The sequence below is a fragment of the Eleutherodactylus coqui genome, chromosome 1, assembly GCF_035609145.1.
Source record: "Eleutherodactylus coqui strain aEleCoq1 chromosome 1, aEleCoq1.hap1, whole genome shotgun sequence".
NCBI lineage: Eukaryota > Metazoa > Chordata > Amphibia > Anura > Eleutherodactylidae > Eleutherodactylus > Eleutherodactylus coqui.
In genome coordinates, this window is record NC_089837.1 from 303,460,529 (window position 1) to 303,479,746 (window position 19,218).

The following is a 19,218-nucleotide window of genomic DNA, read 5'->3' on the forward strand; positions in this document are numbered from 1 at the left end:
TGCAGCGCTTGCCGGCAGCCCATTGCTTTCAATGGAGCCAGCTGTATTGCCGGCTCCATTGAATTCAATGGGAGAACATCGCACTCCTCTGCCACAGCTGTGACAGCAGCTGTCAAAGCCACAGCAGGGAATAGCGGGCAGCGCTCTTTTTGAGCATCAAAACGCCAGTGTGATTGAGCCCTCAGGCCTAATTTGTGTTCTCTACAAGTATTGGTATGCTTATTATTGCCACTCTCCATTTCTACTCCAGTGCCGGAGAAAAAAGCAACATAATAAGTATTTTATTTTTTTATTCATTCAGAAAATCCACATCTCCCTGCTAGAGTCGCTGTTTTATCTTCAGAAAAATGGTTGAGCAGCTCAGACAGTTATACCACTTTTCATCTCTATCTGCTGACTGGATAGGAATTGCAGATTCGGCGAGCATTTGATCTGCGGTAAAACATGGATCAATCAAATGCATTGGATTACACAATGCCGCTCACATTAGTGGGTCAGACTTGTGTAATCCGCTCACAGAAAATACAGTGCATCAGGTTGTATTTTACAGTGTATGTACATGACATAGAGCCCATTATTCTCTATGGACGCGGATGTACCCGCAGCCCATACGAAATGATATTGCATGTGGGCTGCGGGTATCCGCGTAATCACTAAGCAACAGTATGGGAAATATAAACAAATAAAGGTGTACTGCGCATGACCGCCTGTACATCACACGGCTATACGCAAGGTCACAGGTGGGCTTACAGCTGAATTCTGCTGCGGGTTCTGCATATGACTCTGAGAGCCCGGCCTTAAAGAGAAACTCCATTATACATTTGAGTTCCCCATTGTTATTATTTCTGTATGATTTTTTAACCTGTTGTTGAATGACCAGAGACCATTCAAAGTATTTCTTTAATTCATGGAAAATTCACGTAAAATGTGTCTATTTTTCTGTAATCTTTAGTATAGCATGACTTATGTGGCAGTAATATGTGGAATAAAAATGAAGTGTATCTGCTATCTGTCCACTTATCCTTCAGGCTCTGACATCACAGTGAGGATAAGGACTCCAGACACTGAGCTTGAGATTCAGCTTCCTTTTGGTTCTCACACACAGGAATTTCTGCACAAAGTCAATCAGTCACTTCAGGGTAAGAATTCAGTACTTTTGGGAGATTGGTAAAGTAAGGCCTCCCTCACACAGGCATTTGCAGAAACGCATCGTTTTTCAATGCTGCGTTTACTGTGGTTTCAGCAGCGCTGTCATGCATTTTTGAGAATGTTTTAGCTGCGTTTTTAGCACAGCTAAAAATGCAGCCAAGGTTGCTGGAAAAAAAAAATCAATAATCACTTAGCTGGTGATATCTAGGTCCCTGGTGCTGCTCTCCGGAGCTCCCAGTACTTGTCAACGCCGACAGAGGATTAGTCAGCAAGCTCAGCCAATCACAGCCATTCATTGAATGGTTGTAATTGGTGCATCGAGCGACGATTCTGATTGGTTCAGACGTGGCGGCTCTGCCAATCAGAGCAATCTCTCGCTGGGAGGCAGGAAATTTTAAACCCTGTCACTAGCAATAGATGTATGTTGGCTTAATAAATGTCCGGCAGCCTGCACGGAGCTCCAGAAAAGAGTGGCAGGGCCCCAGATGGTGCCAGCTAGGTGAGTATTCCTTTTTTAGGCAGTGCAGCTAGCGTTTGCGTTTAGCACAGCCAAAACCATGGTATCAAGCTGTGCCACGTTTTCAGCAGTGCTGAAACCGCTCCCCATTCATTTTGATAGGCGACGCAGGGCTGAAATGGGCAAAGATGGAACATGCATTGCTGTCAAAGCACAGTGTTGAAGACGCTTGTGTGAACAGCCCCATTGAAATGAATGGGAGTGTTGTACAGCATTTAGTGCAGTGCTGAAAAGGCAGCGCTAAACGCTGTACAAAAATGTCTTTGTGAGGGAGGCCTAAAGGGAAATTCACGATCAGCAAATGGAAACAAACATATACTGTATTATATAGCTACTTTTTATCCACAAGTAAATAAAAATATTACTAGCACCAGATGTAATCAGTAGAAATTCTTCTTCCTTTATTCAGTTTTAGCAGAACAAAACATCCAAACATAAAAAGGCACAGCCTGCCCAGTTTACACGTTTTGGCTAAAAGCCTCAGGTCCCTTTTGCATGGGCCAACTGGTTTGGATACCCTCATTCCATTGTCGTTCAGTGTAAATGCATGCACATGGTGGCAGTATTTTGGTTACAACCCGACACAGGACACGGTAAGGCTAGCTTCACACGAGCGATCGCGATTGTGCTGTTAGAAAATCACGGCAAATTCGCATCTTTTTTCCTGCAATTTTTTTTTTTTTTTTGCGCGTTAGTGATGCCTTTTTTTTTAGAATAATCTCGCATCACTGCCGGCCGCATTAAAGTCATGCAAGAAAATCGCATGTTTTTTTAACGCAAAAGCCAATAGGAATTTCTAAAGTTAACGCAAGTTTGTTGCCTTGCAAAAAGAACGCTCCATAGGGAAACATGGGAGATGCAAAACGCAGAAAGAAAGAGCATGCTGCAATTTTTTCTTCACTCAACATCGCATCAATGAAAACATCGCAGATGGGAAGGAAACCATCGTAAATCATTGGTTTCATAATCTGCTTTTATACTGACACTCACATCAGGCGAAAATCTTGTGATTTTCTCGCCTGTGTGAAACCACCCTTAGAATGCTGAAAAGAAAAGAAAAAGCAATACTCACCTTGCCGCTGCAGTCCAGGTCGCAGCCGCTGGTCTCTGCCGCTGATCCAGGCTTCCTCGGCACTCCCAAGTCTATTGCCGGAGGCCAGGTTTGAGAACCCCGCCTCCGGCAATAGAGTGCTGTGATTGGTTGTCGGTGCTTGCTCGATGCCCAATGACAGCCCTTCATTGACTGTCTCAGCCAATCAGGGCTTGCCAGCGCTGATTGGCTGAGACAGTCAATGAAGGGCTGTGATTGGGCATCGACCGTGCCGATAACCAATCACAGCACTCTATTACCCGAGGCGGGGTTCTTAAACCTGGCCTAGGGCAATAGACTTGTGAATGCAGGGGAAGCCCGGATCAGTGGCAGAGACCAGCGGCCGCGACCCGGTCTGTAGCGGCTAGGTGAGTATTAACTTTCTTTTTTTCTCTCTACCTAGCTGGGGCTGATTTTCGGGGTAGGGCCTCTATTGCAAGCCCTCACCCCGAAAATCGGCGAGCGGTTAACGCTGCCAAAAACGCGGCACCAAGTGTTGCCGCATTTTCAGCAGTGCTAAAACCGCTGCCCATTCATTTTAATGGGCGACGCAGGGCTGAAAACGCCCCAAAATAGAACTTGCATCGCTGTCAAAGCGCAGCGTTGCAAGGCGCTGCGTTTTCAGCCCTGTGTGAGCAGCCCCATTGAAATGAATGGGAGTGTTGTACAGCATTTAGCGCTGGGCTGAAAAGGCAGCACTAAACGCTGTATAAAACGCTCTGTGTGAGGGAGGCCTTAGGCTGCATTCAGACGACCGTACATTGGCTGGGTTTCACGCCGGCCGATATACGGCGTCTTTTTCTGCAGGGGGAGGAGGCTGGAAGAGCCAGGAGCAGTGCTCTGAGCTCCCGCTCCCTCTTTGCCTCCTCTCCATCCCCTCTCCACCCCTCTGCACTATTTGCAATGAGAGGAGGTGGAACAGGGTGGGGCTAAGTTCTGGAAATTAGCCCCGCCTCTCCTCATTGAAAATAGTGCAGGGGGGTGGAGAGGAGGCAGAGAGGGGGCGGGAGCTCAGAGCACTGCTCCCAGCTCTTCCAGCCTCCTCCCCCTGCAAAGAGAGACGCCGTATATCGGCTGGGCGTGAAAACCCGGCCGATATACGGTCGTCTGAATGCACCCTTAGGCATATATGTATTAGACTGTACAGTGTGCAAGTTGTCATATAGATGACAGGAGTGGTACTGCAGTTGGCGTAGCCATTAATGTTATAGTGCTTTATTGGACTTACAGCAATAAAGGAACATACTTTAATTTCCCATCTCCACATTTTTAACAACCTCAGTTTTGAGATAGACTACTGTCTTTTGTGAAAATGTTGTGAGACATCGTAAATCTAATTTCCCTTTTTACATGGGGAGATTCTGGTTTGAATGCGCACACGAGCGAGTGACGTCACCGCTAATTCGTTCAAAGTTGTTCGAACTCATGCAGTATGTTCAGACAGGCAGATCATCTATGACAATCGCTCACTTGTCATGCAGTTGTAGTGGCCTGGAAATAGGCACTACATAGCACTGTTTAGTTATGGCCCTAGGGGGTTAATCTGAGTCAGTTTACACGAGGGATGCAGGTAACCTAGCAACCAGTTAGGACGTTTTTATCCAGCTGCACAAGATAGAAAAAATGCATAGAGACTCAGATGAGACAGGTAGCGTCCAGATAGGCTGTGATTGGCTGCACACAAGCTGGTCAGGTGACAGAGACAACAAATAGCCGCACAACGGTCACAGGAGCCAGAGAGTGAGGCGCACCAGGCAAAGCAAGTGCCACAGAGGAGAGGCAGCATACTTTTAAGCAATAAGTAAAGAGTAGTGAGAAAAGAGAGGTGCCAGCAGGGAGAGAGCACCAGAAAAAAAGAAGCGTCCGACAAGAGAAAAGAAAGTGCCTGGCAGGAGAGAAAAGTGAAAAGAGACAGAGAGATCAGCCATGACAGAAAGAGAAACAAAAGAGAAATTTGAGAAACCATGAGTAACTGAGAAAGAGAGACAGCTTTGACAGTTAATAAAAAAAAAAAAGATGCAAATATGAAGACAGGGGGGATAAAGAGATATAAATACAAAGAAGGATAGAGAGAAGAAATCCAGAGTAAGCTCCCAATACATGGATGAGTTAGACACAGGTGCAATTTGTGGATCAGTAATTATGCACTGAATGTGATGAAGAAAACTACCTCATTTCACTGCCTTATTTAATAATATCGTGGTTACAACAACTTAAAGGGGTTGTCTCGTGAAATCAAGTGGGGTTCAGTACTTCTGTATGGGCATATTAATGCACTTTGTAATATACATCGTGCATTAATTATGAGCCATACAGAAGTTATTCACTTACCTGCTCCGTTGCTAGCGTCCCCGTCGCCATGGATCCGTCTAAATTCGCTGTCTTCTGGCGTTTTTAGACGCGCTTGCGCAGTCCGGTCTTCTCCCTGGTGAATGGGTCCGCTCGTGCCGGAGAGCTGGTCCTCGTAGCTCCGCCCCCGTCACGTGTGCCGATTCCAGCCAATCAGGAGGCTGGAATCGGCAATGGACCGCACAGAGCCCACGGTGCACCATGGGAGAAGACCCGCGGTGCATCGTGGGTGAAGATCCCGGTGGCCATCTTGGTAAAGGAAGAAAGAAGTCGCCGCAGCGCGGGAATTCGGGTAAGTAATAAACTTTTTTTTTTTTTTAACCCATTCCTTGGGTTTGTCTCGCGCCGAACGGGGGGCCTATTGAATATTAAAAAAAAACGTTTCGGCGTGAGACAACCCCTTTAAGGCTGGATTCACACGAACGTATATCGGCTCGGTTTTCACGCCGAGCCGATATACGGTGTCCTCATCTGCAGGGGGGGAGGATGGATGAGCCAGGAGCAGGAACTGAGCTCCCACCCCCTCTCTGCCTCCTCTGCTCCCCCTCTCCACCCCTCTACACTATTTGCAATGAAAGGAGGCGGGGCGGGGCTAAGTTCTGTGAATTAGCCCTGCCCCTGCACCGCCTCTTCTCATTGCAAATAGTGCAGAGGGGCGGAGAGGGGGCGGGAGCTCAGAGCACTGCTCCCGGCTCTTCCAGCCTCCTCCCCCTGCAGAGAGAGATGACGTATATCGGCTCGACGTGAAAATCGAGCTGATATACGTTCGTGTGAATCCAGCCTAAGAAAAATATCTGGCTCTTTGTATTACTCCACACCTCACCACTCACAACTACAAATTGTGCCTAAGGGCACTGGCGTCCGAACAAAGCAAATCACAATTACTTGCCAGCCACAAATAATAAGAAAATGATCGCTCACCATAGCTCTTTGTGGCATCACGATAGTGCTTTGTGGTGGCTTGACACAGTGCTTCACATTGCTATGTGAAACAATGAGCGGTAAGTTTTTATATGTAACAAGAAGTGAGCGAGCTGGGGTTGATTTTTATTCACATGTCCGTATATCAGCCCGGGTTTTCACGCCCAACCGATATACGGTGTCCCTTTCTGCAGGGTTGGGGGTGGGCCGGGAGTAGTGCACTGAGCTCCCGCACCCTCTCGCCACTATTTGCAATGGGAGGGGGTGGAACATAGTCCCCCCCCCCCCATCCTGCCCCTGCCAGGTCATACCCTGAGCATGCTGTGTTTTGAAAAAAAAGCCACTGACTCCAAAAACATCACAAGACACAAAACTTTGTATGTAGACAGAATTTCACTATAGACTTTAAAGTAACATCTGACCACAGCATTTCTGACTGAAGAAAGAATGCCATAGAAAACGCATTGTGTGATTTTAATCTTTGGCTATATTCACACATGCAATTTTTGTATTTTCTTTGGTAAGGATAGCTTTACACATTGAGTCTTTACAAATAAGGCTGGGTTCACATGGGACTGAAATCCCACAGAAATCTCGCAGAGAAATGCAAGGCTGCGGGTTTTGGAGCCGCTTAGCCGCCTGCATTCTGCTGCGGCTGTTTCTCCCCATAGAGAGAAGAGAGACCGCTGCAGAAACGGGGAAAGAATTGACATGCTGCGTCTTTGAATTCTGCACGGCTTGTCCGCTACGGATCAGCTGCAGGGTGTCAATGAGATTTTTGCAAATCTCGTCCACTTTGCTGGCTAATCCCAGGATAAAAGGCCGCTGACGGAATTTCCGTGCAATTAGTCTGCACAGAAATTTTGTAGCAATTACGCCCCGTGTGAACCCAGCCTGAGGCTGGATTCAGATGAACGTATATCGGCTGGGTTTTCACGCCCAGCCGATATACGTCGTCTCTCTCTGCAGGGGGGGAGCCTGGAAGAGCCAGGAGCTCCCGCCCCCTCTCCACCCCCCAGCACTATTTGCAATGGGGAGAGGTGGGACTTGAACATAGCCCCGTCCCGACTCCTTTCATTGCAAATAGTGCAGAGGGGCGGAGAGGGGGTGGAGAGGAGGCAGAGAGGGGGCGGGAGCTCAGGTCCTGCTCCTGGCTCTTCTATCCCCCCCCCCCCCCATGCAGATGAGGACACCGTATATTGGCTCGGTGTGAAAACCAAGCCGATATACGGTCGTCTGAATCCAGCCTTACACAGCATTATTTGCCAAAAAAAGGCACATCCAGATGTTGAATGTAGGCCAATAAAAATGTGAATTTTTCTGGTGTTTTTCCTCACTTTAGATGTGAGGACGTATTTTCTGCACTGATAGAGATTGGCGCACAGCTTGTTTAGAAATCGCCGTCAATATTTCTATTTATAAAGCCGTGCGGTGCATTGACAAATATCTGCGGTGTGTTAAAGTGTAGTCTTGTATAAAATCATTATTTGTACCCATGTTATTTTAACATCTCATTCTATTTTTGGAGAAGGCAGTCAAGAGGTCAGAAATTTCCTTAGTAGTTTAGATGGGTGGCCCATGCTGTATTCCCAAGCTCCAGGGAGGATCATCTAAATCTCTTGTGGCACATTTCATTGTAGCTTGTGGAATGCAAAACTGTAACTCTTCATTGCCCACCAATACCAGTACAGTGTAAATAAATCATTGTCTGAAAGTCAGCAGGACATGTGGACATCTTCTCTAGCCCAGCTAGGTTTATAATTTCTCTTGTGTTTCGTGGTTAGTTGCTTTATATATCTATATATAAACTGATTGGACACTTGAGGAAACAATACAAGTAATTTCCCTAAAGTACTTTCTATATAGTTAAGAATTAGGCTCCAATCTCACCACACGTGGCGCTTATGTCTAGTGTCACATATATGGATAGATATATGCAACTGTTCTGTACATCTGCCATGGACTGGAATAAAAAAGTATTCTGCCCCGTGTGCTTTTTTGTATTCAGTTGTATTGAAAATGCTTTTCACTAGAGTCGAGATCAACTATCCTGACCAAAGTTTAGAACACCTGGGCATCATACAGAACGACAAGTACTATTTAGGCAAAGTAGTAAAAGAGAGTAATGAAAAGGCCTTCATTTAAAAAAAAGATGTTTATGAAAATGTAACAAGAAATACAAAACTAAAATACAGGACTGAAAAAAAAAACAAAACCGCGTTGACCCAGCATCACTCAGTGCCTACATCTCCAATGCCTCCAAGGCCCCGTGTGCCATGGCCCGGTTCTGATGCTCACGTGCCCATTGTTAAAAGTTTGGTGGTGGACAGGGTTCACCATAGGCATTCCAACTGGTCCGTAGCTATGCAATCCCATACACAGAAAGTTGTGATGCCCTGTGCGTTCTAACACCTTTCTATGAAAGCCATCATTAACTTTCCATCCCATGACTGCTGGTTTACTGGCACTGTAGAATAAAGACACTTAATGGCTGCAGTAAGAAGGGCTATTGGAGATTGTTAAGAGGTTAAAAATTCTTACTACTTGTAATATGTGTAGCTTATTATACCATAAATGTCTGCTTGATGGAGGCTCAACCACCAAGACCCCTAATAATTATGAGCATGCTTGCTTTTTTCCTTCTCTTCGAAAGAGGCTGAATGCATATGACCAGCCACCTCTGCAGAGAATGGGGGACAGGGCAACACCTTTGCTGAGATTGATGGAAGTCCCAGCACTTGAATTTCTACATGGAAAATCCCTAGCATTATAAGTAGCAGCAAAGTGGATGAGAGTTTCAGATTTTCATGCCCGTGATGAAGTGAACCCCTGGGAAATGAAGGGGAGCCCCAGAGGTTCCCTTCATCGCCACTGGGGACTAACAGGAGCTTGCAGCGGGACATTTAAAAAGTGAAAACTTGCTGTTCAGAGGGACTTCGGACTGCTGCCGCAATACCTCTCTCTCATCCCTGAACTCCTGAACAGCAGCGCATCTTTTCCGTCACTCATCAGCGTTGTTTCAATGCGGAAACAGCTCGGGACTTCAGCGCGGAAAAGCGTCTATTCATGCGATTTTTCTGCGCGCAGACTTTTTGTGCGATTAGGTCCCTTGTGTGAACGAGCCCTTAATCCGTGGCATGTGAATTTATCCTGCAGATGTTCAGCGTGGATTTTACCCCTTGCAATACAAGAAAAGCATGCGTAGATGTTCATGTGCTGCAGCCGTTCTTGAGTAGCGGAGAGGTTAATAGTGTGTCTGCAGCACTGTTTCCTTTTATTTATCTTAGCAGAGAGAAGGAGGGTACTGAGCGCTCTATATATGCCGTGTATTGTCAGTTACATGCTAGCTCTGCTGTTAGACGCTGGCTTCTAAAACTTGGCCCCTATTGGATCTTTGATGTTTTTGTAAACCCAGGAAAAGTTTTTTTTATTTTTATATATGGACTCTGCATTATACAACATGGATACAAGTTGGAAATCCACTGGAAGTGTAAAACCCCTGCAGGGTAAGTACGTGATGCTACCTACAGGCAGATATACAGATGATAGGTTTCTGAATATTAAATACTAGAAGTATTGCTAGGGACACATGACGGCTGATGTGCTACAGTTAAACTTTTCTTGCATGAGACTGAGGTTAAAAAAAACACACTGCTCTGTGTAATATTTTTATTGCCCTGTATAATAGCTAATAAGATTCCAAATGAAGCAGTGTGATATTAAACAACTCCATATATAACCCTGGGAATACATATAGAGGTGGGCAACATAAAATACTTGGCAGGTTCCTCTTAAACTAGTAACATGCCATGTACCGCAGTTTTCAGCAGCATGTAGTTCCCCTTACACTGCCTGCGGGCTCTGAAAATGTTCAGAAAACTCCTCAGTCTACGAGATGTGTGTCTAGAGTCATATAGAAAATAGAAGACCGGTAGGAGGGGGATGGAGCTGAAGTTTCTCTTTTTTTCTACATTATGACTAATGGGCCTTTTATGACTGCACGAGCGCAAATGTCGCCGCTAAGGTCGTTAGCACTCGTGCAGAGCGTTTAGACTTACAGACTTCACCACTTCTCGCTCAGCGCTTCACCTTCTATGTGAAGTGGGGAGCGTTTACAGGGAACGACAAGCCCGCAAAACCTGTGAACGAATAGTGAGCGATTTCTGTGCATTTATACTGCACGATCATTGCTCGAATTTGTTAGTTTGAGCGAATTTTAAGCAGTAATTATCACGTGTAAATGGCCCATTACTGAGCGAATTAAATTAACCCCGTCGTGACCGCCGATATGCCTTTTGACGGCTTTTCAGGCTGTGCCTTATTCCACACGGCCGTCAAAAAACGGCCTCATTGTGGAATACGTCCACAGGTCCGGCAGGTGTCACAGCTGCAGTCTCTCATATACCAGAGGATTGAAGTCTCCTGTCATCTGATCGATATTGGCGACCGAATAAAAGTGAATGGTGGCGCACTAAGGGTGCCTGTTTCAGCTCCCCTCAGTGATCGGAACACTTTGGGGGGCTGAAGCGGACCTGGAGGCTGCCGCAGTCCCCTGCCGCCTCCTGCCTTCCCCGGGTCCGCTCTCCCTGTGCTGCGCCTGCAGCAGAGACCGGGGGCGGGGGGGCTGCGGTTTGCAGTCCCCAGGCACAAGGTCACTATTATCAGCGATAATAGCGAACTCGTGCAAAGTATAAAAAACATTTTAAAAAGTTAAATAAAGTAAGTCTCAGCTCCCCTCATGGATCATATCCGTGGGGGGAGCTGAGAGTTCTCACCCCCGTCCTCTGCGGCGTTCCGACCCTTCCAGGACCTGATGCCACTTTCTGCGCATTCACACCAGCCATAATAAGTCATGCACATGCACAGGGGGCCGGGAAGCCAGGTAAATGTAAAATCACCCTGCTCCCGGCTGGTATGAGTAGCCGAGAGCAGGGGGATGTCACGGGGAACTGCTATATGCGGTTCCTGATCACATGATCACCGTTATCCAATGGATAACTGCAATCATGTAAAGTAAAAAAATGTTTAAAAAAGCGTTAAAAAAAAGTTTTAAATATTTAAGTTTCATCTCCCTTCACTGATCATATCCGTGAGAGGAGATGAAATGAGGTACCTAAGTCCTCCGGATTTTTTCACGGACCTTACCCTGGCTTCTGCGCGCATTGCCAAAATGCCGAGGATTGCCGGGGTAATTTAAAATCTATCTGCTCCTGGCTATGAAACATAACTGAGAGCCTGGAGATTTCATGGGGGACCGTGGTACGCAGTCCCTGGTCACGTGATCGCCGTTACCCATTGGATAACGGCGATCATGTAAAAGTAATAAAAAGTTAAAGTTTCACCTCCCATCACAGATCCGATCCGTGAGCGGAGGAGAAATTACTTATCTAAGGCCTCCGGCGATGACCCCGATGGGATCTTTATTGGTGGACCTATGCCCAGCTTCAGCGCATGCACCTATCGGCAAAGTGGCAAACACAAGCACAGCAGCTGGGGACGGACCGGGAAATTTAAAATCTCCTTGCTCATGGCTACTAAAGATAGCCGAGAGCCTGGAGCAGTGACTAAGGGTCTCGGTGAGCGGTCCCCAGTCATGTGATCGCCATTATTTTTAGGGAGTCAATTTATTCAGTTGTGCCCTGAAATCCAATGGGTCTTCCCTCCATTATAGGCCTAGCCATGTGTCCTATAAGTAGATTAGGGCCACAATGGGTATGTTTCTGAACACGGGACAAACAGGGGGATCCATTTTGGGGTGAAAGTCTTCATTTATATGTGGGCTGTACAAAAACAACTGTTTTTAAATGACAGATTGCCAGAAATTTTCCCTTCTTCTTTGCTTAGATTCATTCAAAAACTGTGGGGTCACAATATGCAGTACACCCCTTGATGAATTCGTTAAGGGGTCTAGTTTTCAAGATGGGGTAATTTGTGGTAGTTATTCATTGCTTTGGCCGTTTAAGGACTCAACAAGTGAGCAAAGGGGCCTAAATCACCTTCAAGCAAAATGTCTGTTCTGAAAGCCACCGGCTTCTCCTTTCAGTTTGAGTCATACGGACATAGGATTAGGGCCACAATGGGTTTCTCAACACAGGATAAACAGGGGTATCTCATTTTCATGTGCTTTATAGAAAAAAATACTGTCTTTAACCCCTTAGTGACGGAGCTTTTTTTCATTTTTGTTTTTTCCTACTCCCTTTTAAAAAATCGTAGCTCCTTAATTTATCCATCGACGTAGCTGTATGTGGGCTTGTTTTTTGCGGGATGAGTTGTATTTTTCAATGGCACTATTTATTGTACCATATAATTTACTGAAAAACTTTTTAAAAATTCTTAGCGGAGAGAAATGGAAAAAAATGACAATCCACCATCTTTCGGTGCGTCCTGTTTCTACAGCACACAAATTGCAACAAAAACGACCTGATATTTTTATTCTATGGGTCAGTACGATTGCTACGATACCAAACTTGTATAGTATTTTTTTTGCTGTAGTACTTTAATTTTTTTTTTTAAGATATTTAATTTTTTGCAATTATTTTCTGCGGTCATTTTGTGCGCGCAATACCTTTTTTATTTTTTTGGCGACGTAGTTGAGCAAGGGCTCATTTTTTGCGGGATGTCCTGAAGTTTCCAATAGTATCAATTTGGAATACATACGACTTTTTGATCACTTTTTATTGCGTTTTTTTCTGGGAGACAGGGTAACTAAAAAAGTGTATTTCTGGCGTTTTTTTTTTTTTTTTTTTTCAGACAACGTTCACCGTGCGGGAAAAATAATGCACTACTTTGATAGATCTGACTTTTACGGACGCGGTGATATCAAATACATATTTTTATTTTATGATTTTGATTTTTTAATAATAGATATGGCAAAAGGGGGGTGATTTAAACTTTTATAACTTTTTTTTTAACAATTAAAAAAACTTTATTGATGATTTTTTTTACATTACTTCGAAGTCCCTGTGGGGGACTTTAACTTGCGATGCTTTGATCGCTCCTGCAGTATGACGTAATGCTATAGCATTACGTCATACTGCTTTTTTACAGGCAGTCTTTCAAGCCACCTTGTGTGGATGGCTTGATAGGCAGTCTGCTAAGGCAGCCCTGGGGCCACTCATTAGGCCCCCGGCTGCCATGACACCTGCACGGATCCCCCGATCTCACCGCGGGGGGCCGTGCGGGACCCCCGAACAGCATTCGGGGGATTTAAATGCAGCTGTCAGAATTGACAGCGGCATTTAAAGGGTTAATAGTCGCGAACGGCCGATGCTGTAATAAACAGCTGATGCCAGCGCTGTATGGAGGGAGATAGCGCCGCTACCTCCCTCCATACACGTCCTGCAACAGCAGGACGTAGTTTTACGATAGGGCTGTCACTAAGGGGTTAAAATGACATATTTGCAAAGCTATGAAATTTTATTTTTTCTCCTCTAAATTGCATTATTTCCTGAAAGTAACTGAGGTGTCAAAATACTCATGACACCACTCAGTGAATACATTAAAGGGGGGTAGTTTTTAAAATAGGGTCATTTGTGGGTGTGTCTATCATTCTGACACCTATGAGTCTTTGCAATCTTGGCTTGGTGTAGGAAAACAAAATGTTTCTTAAAATGTTAATAATTAGAGATGAGCAAACCTACTCGGCCACGCCCCTTTTTCACCTGAGCGCCGCGATTTTCGAGTACTTTCGTACTCGGACGAAAAGATTCGGGGGGCGCCGTGGGTGAGTGGGGGGTTGCAGCGGGGAGTGGGGGAGAGAGGGAGAGAGAGAGGGCTCCCCCCTGTTCCCCGCTGCTACCCCCCGCTCAGCCACGCCTCCTCCCGCCCCCCCCCCCCCCCCCGGCGCCCACTGAATCTTTTCGCCCGAGTACGGAAGTACTCGAAAATCGGGGTGCTCGATCGAGTAATTACTCGAAACGAGTACGTTCGCTCATCTCTATTAATAATTAATGTTAAATTTGTACGTCTCCAAATGGTTAAAAAAAATAGTTTTTCCAATGTGCTTCCAGAACAAAGTAAACAGATGGAAATATATATCTTAACAAAACTTTGTACAGTATGTTTGCACATATTTGAGATATTACAGTTGAAAATGTGAAAAAAATTACAATTTTTTTTCAAAAGTTTTCCAATTCTGGCGCTTGTAAGAAATATACACAAATTCTATTGGTCTATTTGTACCACCTAAATGAAGTACAGTATGTGGTGAAAAAAAGAAGGGAGAATTACTTGGATATGCAAAACCTTTACGGAGTTATTCTATGTTAAAGTGACACATGTCAGATTTCCAAAATTTGGCCTGGTCATTAAGGCACAAAACGGCTTGGTCACTAAGGGGTTAAAGAATGAATTGAAATTCACATAATAATATCTCTCTAGACAGATGTGAGGTGCATAATTATGTCCTTTTCCAACATGATAACTAAAATAATTTACAAGGAAGCAGAAAAAACCAAATGCAGTGACGGGTCCCAGCCCAATGGCTGTGATAACAAGTTGGCAGTTATCATCCAGCTGATAGTCCATCGTTTATGCACCATAAACGATGTACTATGAGCTGATCGCTGATCGCTCAGTGTAACTAGCAGCCATTCAGTACTGAACGGCCACTATGTTAAGTCAATGGAGAGAGGTGGGGGAGAGAGGTGGGGGAGCGAGGAGAGAAATCTCCAGCCGTCCAGCTGTGAGCCAGCAATACTAGCTCCCGTGCAGCAGCACAAGAGTGAATATGTGCAGGGACGAGTGTTGGGCATCGTTTGCATATTGTGCTTGCCAACATGCAATTTCCCCATGGATGCTTTGCATCACTTCTGGGAAGTAGCGATCCTAAAAGGATTGCGGTGTGTCTCCTAATGTTTTCAATGGAGTGACCTTGCATTGCACAGTGTGCAACTAGCACGGGTTCGATGCTGTCGCGCCCCAATTAAGAGCAATGCGCGATGCAAGGGCACACACAAAGATAGGACATGCTGCAAGCTATCTTAGGCTATGTTCACATCTGCATTGGGGATTCCATTTTTCTACTCCATTACGAGAGTAGGAAAACAGGATCCCCTGGCAGACTGGTTCCATTCTATGACAGACCTGATGGCATGAAATGGACCTTTTTGACTATAATGGAGTCCGTTCGGCTCCTGTCATCCTGTCTGTCATTTTAACAGATGAAAAAGTCCTGCATGCAGAATTCTTTCATCCACCATTACATGCTGGATCTGTGCCAAAGGCTCCAAAGAAAGCCTCTGTCGCAGATAAGAGTTGGCCTTATTTGCTTCTTTTTATTCACATCCCTACTGCTCAGTAATATTGTATATGATTAGAGATGAGCGAACGTACTCGTCCGAGCTTGATATTCGTGCGAATATTAGGGTGTTCGGGATGCTCGTTACTCGTAACGAGCACCACGCGGTGTTCCGGTTACTTTCAGTTTCCTCTCTGAGACGTTAGCGCGCTTTTCTGGCCAATTGAAAGACAGGGAAGGCATTACAACTTCCCCCTGTGACGTTCAAGCCCTATACCACCCCCCTGCTGTGAGTGGCTGGGGCGATCAGATGTCACCCGAGTATAAAAATCGGCCCCTCCCGCGGCTCGCCACACATGCCTTGTGACTTAGCTGAGGGAAAGTGCTGCTGCTGGTGCTGCTGTAGGGAGAGCGTTAGGAGTCAGTGTAGGCTTCAAGAACCCCAACGGCCCTTCTCAGGGCCACATCTACTAGTGTGCAGTACTGTGTTAGCACAGTATTTTTTTTTTTTTTGTCCAAAATTGGATCTGCAGAGCATTGCGCCCAGCAATAGGGACAGAAGTGGGGGTTAGGCAGGGAGAGTGTTAGGAGTTAGTGTAGGCTTCAAGAACCCCAACGGTCCTTTCTAGGGCCACTTCTATCCGTCTGCAGTACTGTCCAGGCTGCTGTTAGCAGTGTTGCATATTTTTTTTTTTTCTCAAAACCGGCTGTGCAGAGCATTGCACCGGGCATTAATACTACAGGGATAGAATTGTGTAGGCAGGGCCAGAAGACATTTATTATTCATTGAATACACGCAGTGGGGTCTTCCCTTTGCTAAAAAGGAAAAAAATTATATTTGGCCAGCCTGTGTCAGTCCTAAGGTCTCCGTGTACGTGTGTGCTGCGTGTACAACGTACAAAAATCAGACGCAACCAGCTACGCTTTACTGCAGGCTTGCGCCATTGTCTTTCCTGACTGGCAAATACCTGCTCTGCTAGAGTTAATAACTCTGCTACACTAAAGTTGTGTGTCACTTTTTCAGGGCCACACTACAGTTCTAAAAGTTATTGTTCATTGAATATACGCAGTGGGTCCTTCCCTTTGCCAAAAAGGAAAAGAAATTATATTTGGCCTGCCTGTGTCAGTCCTAAGGTCTGCGTGTACAACGTACAAAAATCAGACGCAACCAGCTACGCTTTACTGCAGCCTAGCGCCATTGTCTTTCCTGACTGGCAAATACCTGCTCTGCTAGAGTTAATAACTCTGCTACACTATACTTGTGTGACACTTTTTGAGGGCCACACCACAGATATTAAACTTCTTGTTCATTGAATATACGCAGTGGGTCCTTCCCTTTGCCAAAAAGGAAAAGAAATTATATTTGGCCTGCCTGTGTCAGTCCTAAGGTCTGCGTGTACGTGTGTGCTGCGTGTACAACGTACAAAAATCAGACGCAACCAGCTACGCTTTACTGCAGCCTAGCGCCATTGTCTTTCCTGACTGGCAAATACCTGCTCTGCTAGAGTTAATAACTCTGCTACACTATACTTGTGTGACACTTTTTGAGGGCCACACCACAGATATTAAACTTCTTGTTTTTCATTGAATACATGCAGTGGGGTCTTCCCTTTGCAAAAAAGCGAAAACATTATATTTGGCCTGCAGGCTTGCGCCAATTTATTTCCTGCCTGGGAAATCAAATCACTGGTAATACAGCATGCTGAGGGGTAGGGGTAAGCCTAGAGGACGTGGACGTGGCCGAGGACGCGGAGGGCCAAGTGAGGGTGTGGGCACAGGCCGAGCTCCTGATCCAGGTGTGTCGCAGCCGACTGCTGCGCGATTAGGAGAGAGGCACGTTTCTGGCGTCCCCACATTCATCGCCCAATTAATGGGTCCACGCGGGAGACCTTTATTAGAAAATGAGCAGTGTGAGCAGGTCCTGTCCTGGATGGCAGAAAGTGCTTCGAGCAAGCTATCATCCACCCACAGTTCTGCGCCGTCCAGTGCTGCAAATCCGAATCCTCTGTCTGCTGCTCCTCCTTCCTCCCAGCCTCCTCACTCCACTACAATGACACCTGCTCAGGAGCGGGAACACTCCCAGGAACTGTTCTCGGGCCCCTGCTTAGATTGGGCAGCAGCGGTTCCTCTCCCACCAGAGGAGTTTATCGTCACTGATGCCCAACCATTCGAAAGTTCCCGGGGTCCGGGGGAAGAGGCTGGGGACTTCCGCCAACTGTCTCAAGAACTTTCTGTGGGTGAGGAGGACGATGACGATGAGACACAGTTGTCTTGCAGTGAGGTAGTAGTAAGGGCAGTAAGTCCAAGGGAGCAGCGCACAGAGGATTCGGAGGAAGAGCAGCAGGACGATGAGGTGACTGACCCCACCTGGTGTGCAACGCCTACTCAGGACAGGTCTTCAGAGGGGGAGGCAAGGGCATCAGCAGGGCAGGTTGCAAGAGGCAGTGCGGTGGCCAGGGGTAGAGGCAGGGCCAGACCGAATAATCCACCAAGTGTTTCCCAAAGCACACCCTCGCGCCATGCCACCCTGCAGAGGCCGAGGTGCTCTAAGGTCTGGCAGTTTTTCACAGAGACGCCTGAAGACCGACGAACAGTGGTGTGCAACCTTTGTCGCGCCAAGATCAGCCGGGGAGCCACCACCAACAGCCTCACCACCACCAGCATGCGCAGACATATGATGGCCAAGCACCCCACAAGGTGGGACGAAGGCCGTTCACCGCCTCCGGTTTGCACCGCTGCCTCTCCCCCTGTGCCCCAACCTGCCACTGAGATACAACCTCCCTCTCAGGACACAGGCACAACCGTCTCATGGCCTGCACCCACAGCCTCACCTCCGCTGTCCTCGGCCCCATCCACCAATGTCTCGCACCGCACAGTCCAGCCGTCGCTAGCGCAAGTGTTGGAGCGCAAGCGCAAGTACGCCACCACGCACCCGCACGCTCAATCGTTAACCGTCCACATAGCCAAATTTATCAGCCTTGAGATGCTGCCGTATAGGGTTGTGGAAACGGAGTCCTTCAAAGCTATGATGGCGGCGGCGGCCCCGCGCTACTCTGTTCCCAGTCGCCACTACTTTTCCCGATGTGCCGTCCCAGCCCTGCACGACCACGTCTCCCGCAACATTGTACGCGCCCTCACCAATGCGGTTAGTGGCAAGGTCCACTTAACTACGGACACGTGGACAAGCACAGGCGGGCAGGGCCACTACATCTCCCTGACGGCACATTGGGTGAATTTAGTGGAGGCTGGGACAGAGTCAGAGCCTGGGACCGCTCACGTCCTACCCACCCCCAGAATTGCGGGCCCCAGCTCGGTGGTGGTATCTGCGGCGGTGTATGCTTCTTCCACTAAAGCACCCTCCTCCTCCTCCTCCTCCTCAACCTCTGTCTCGCAATCTAGATGTGTCAGCAGCAGCAGGACGTCGCCAGCAGTCGGTGTCGCACGGCGTGGCAGCACAGCGGTGGGCAAGCGTCAGCAGGCCGTGCTGAAACTACTCAGCTTAGGAGATAGGAGGCACACGGCCCACGAACTGCTGCAGGGTCTGACAGAGCAGACCAACCGTTGGCTTGCGCCGCTGAGCCTCCAACCGGGCATGGTCGTGTGTGACAACGGCCGTAACCTGGTGGCGGCTCTGCAGCTCGGCAGCCTCACGCACGTGCCATGCCTGGCCCACGTCTTTAATTTGGTGGTTCAGCGCTTTCTGAAAAGCTACCCACGCTTGTCAGACCTGCTCGTAAAGGTGCGCCGGCTCTGCGCACATTTCCGCAAGTCCCACACGGACGCTGCCACCCTGCGCACCCTGCAACATCGCTTTAATCTGCCAGTGCACCGACTGCTGTGCGACGTGCCCACACGGTGGAACTCTACGCTCCACATGTTGGCTAGGCTCTATGAGCAGCGTAGAGCTATAGTGGAATACCAACTCCAACATGGGCGGCGCAGTGGGAGTCAGCC

The 19,218-nt window shown here is 47.2% G+C and overlaps 1 protein-coding gene across 4 annotated transcripts in view; it reads left to right on the forward strand.

The window, feature by feature from the left end:
- INPP5B (inositol polyphosphate-5-phosphatase B) overlaps window positions 1-19,218 on the forward strand; it is a 111,228-nt gene that overhangs the window by 16,881 nt on the left and 75,129 nt on the right. For 2 of the 4 annotated variants that reach the window (XM_066574790.1, XM_066574792.1), the window contains one exon: window positions 1,029-1,139. In XM_066574790.1, coding sequence (XP_066430887.1) covers window positions 1,029-1,139 — 111 coding nt within the window. Of the gene's footprint in view, window positions 1-1,028; window positions 1,140-2,194; window positions 2,260-9,476; window positions 9,533-19,218 lie in introns of those variants that run through there. The other 2 variants (XM_066574794.1, XM_066574799.1) reach the window with 2 other exon arrangements.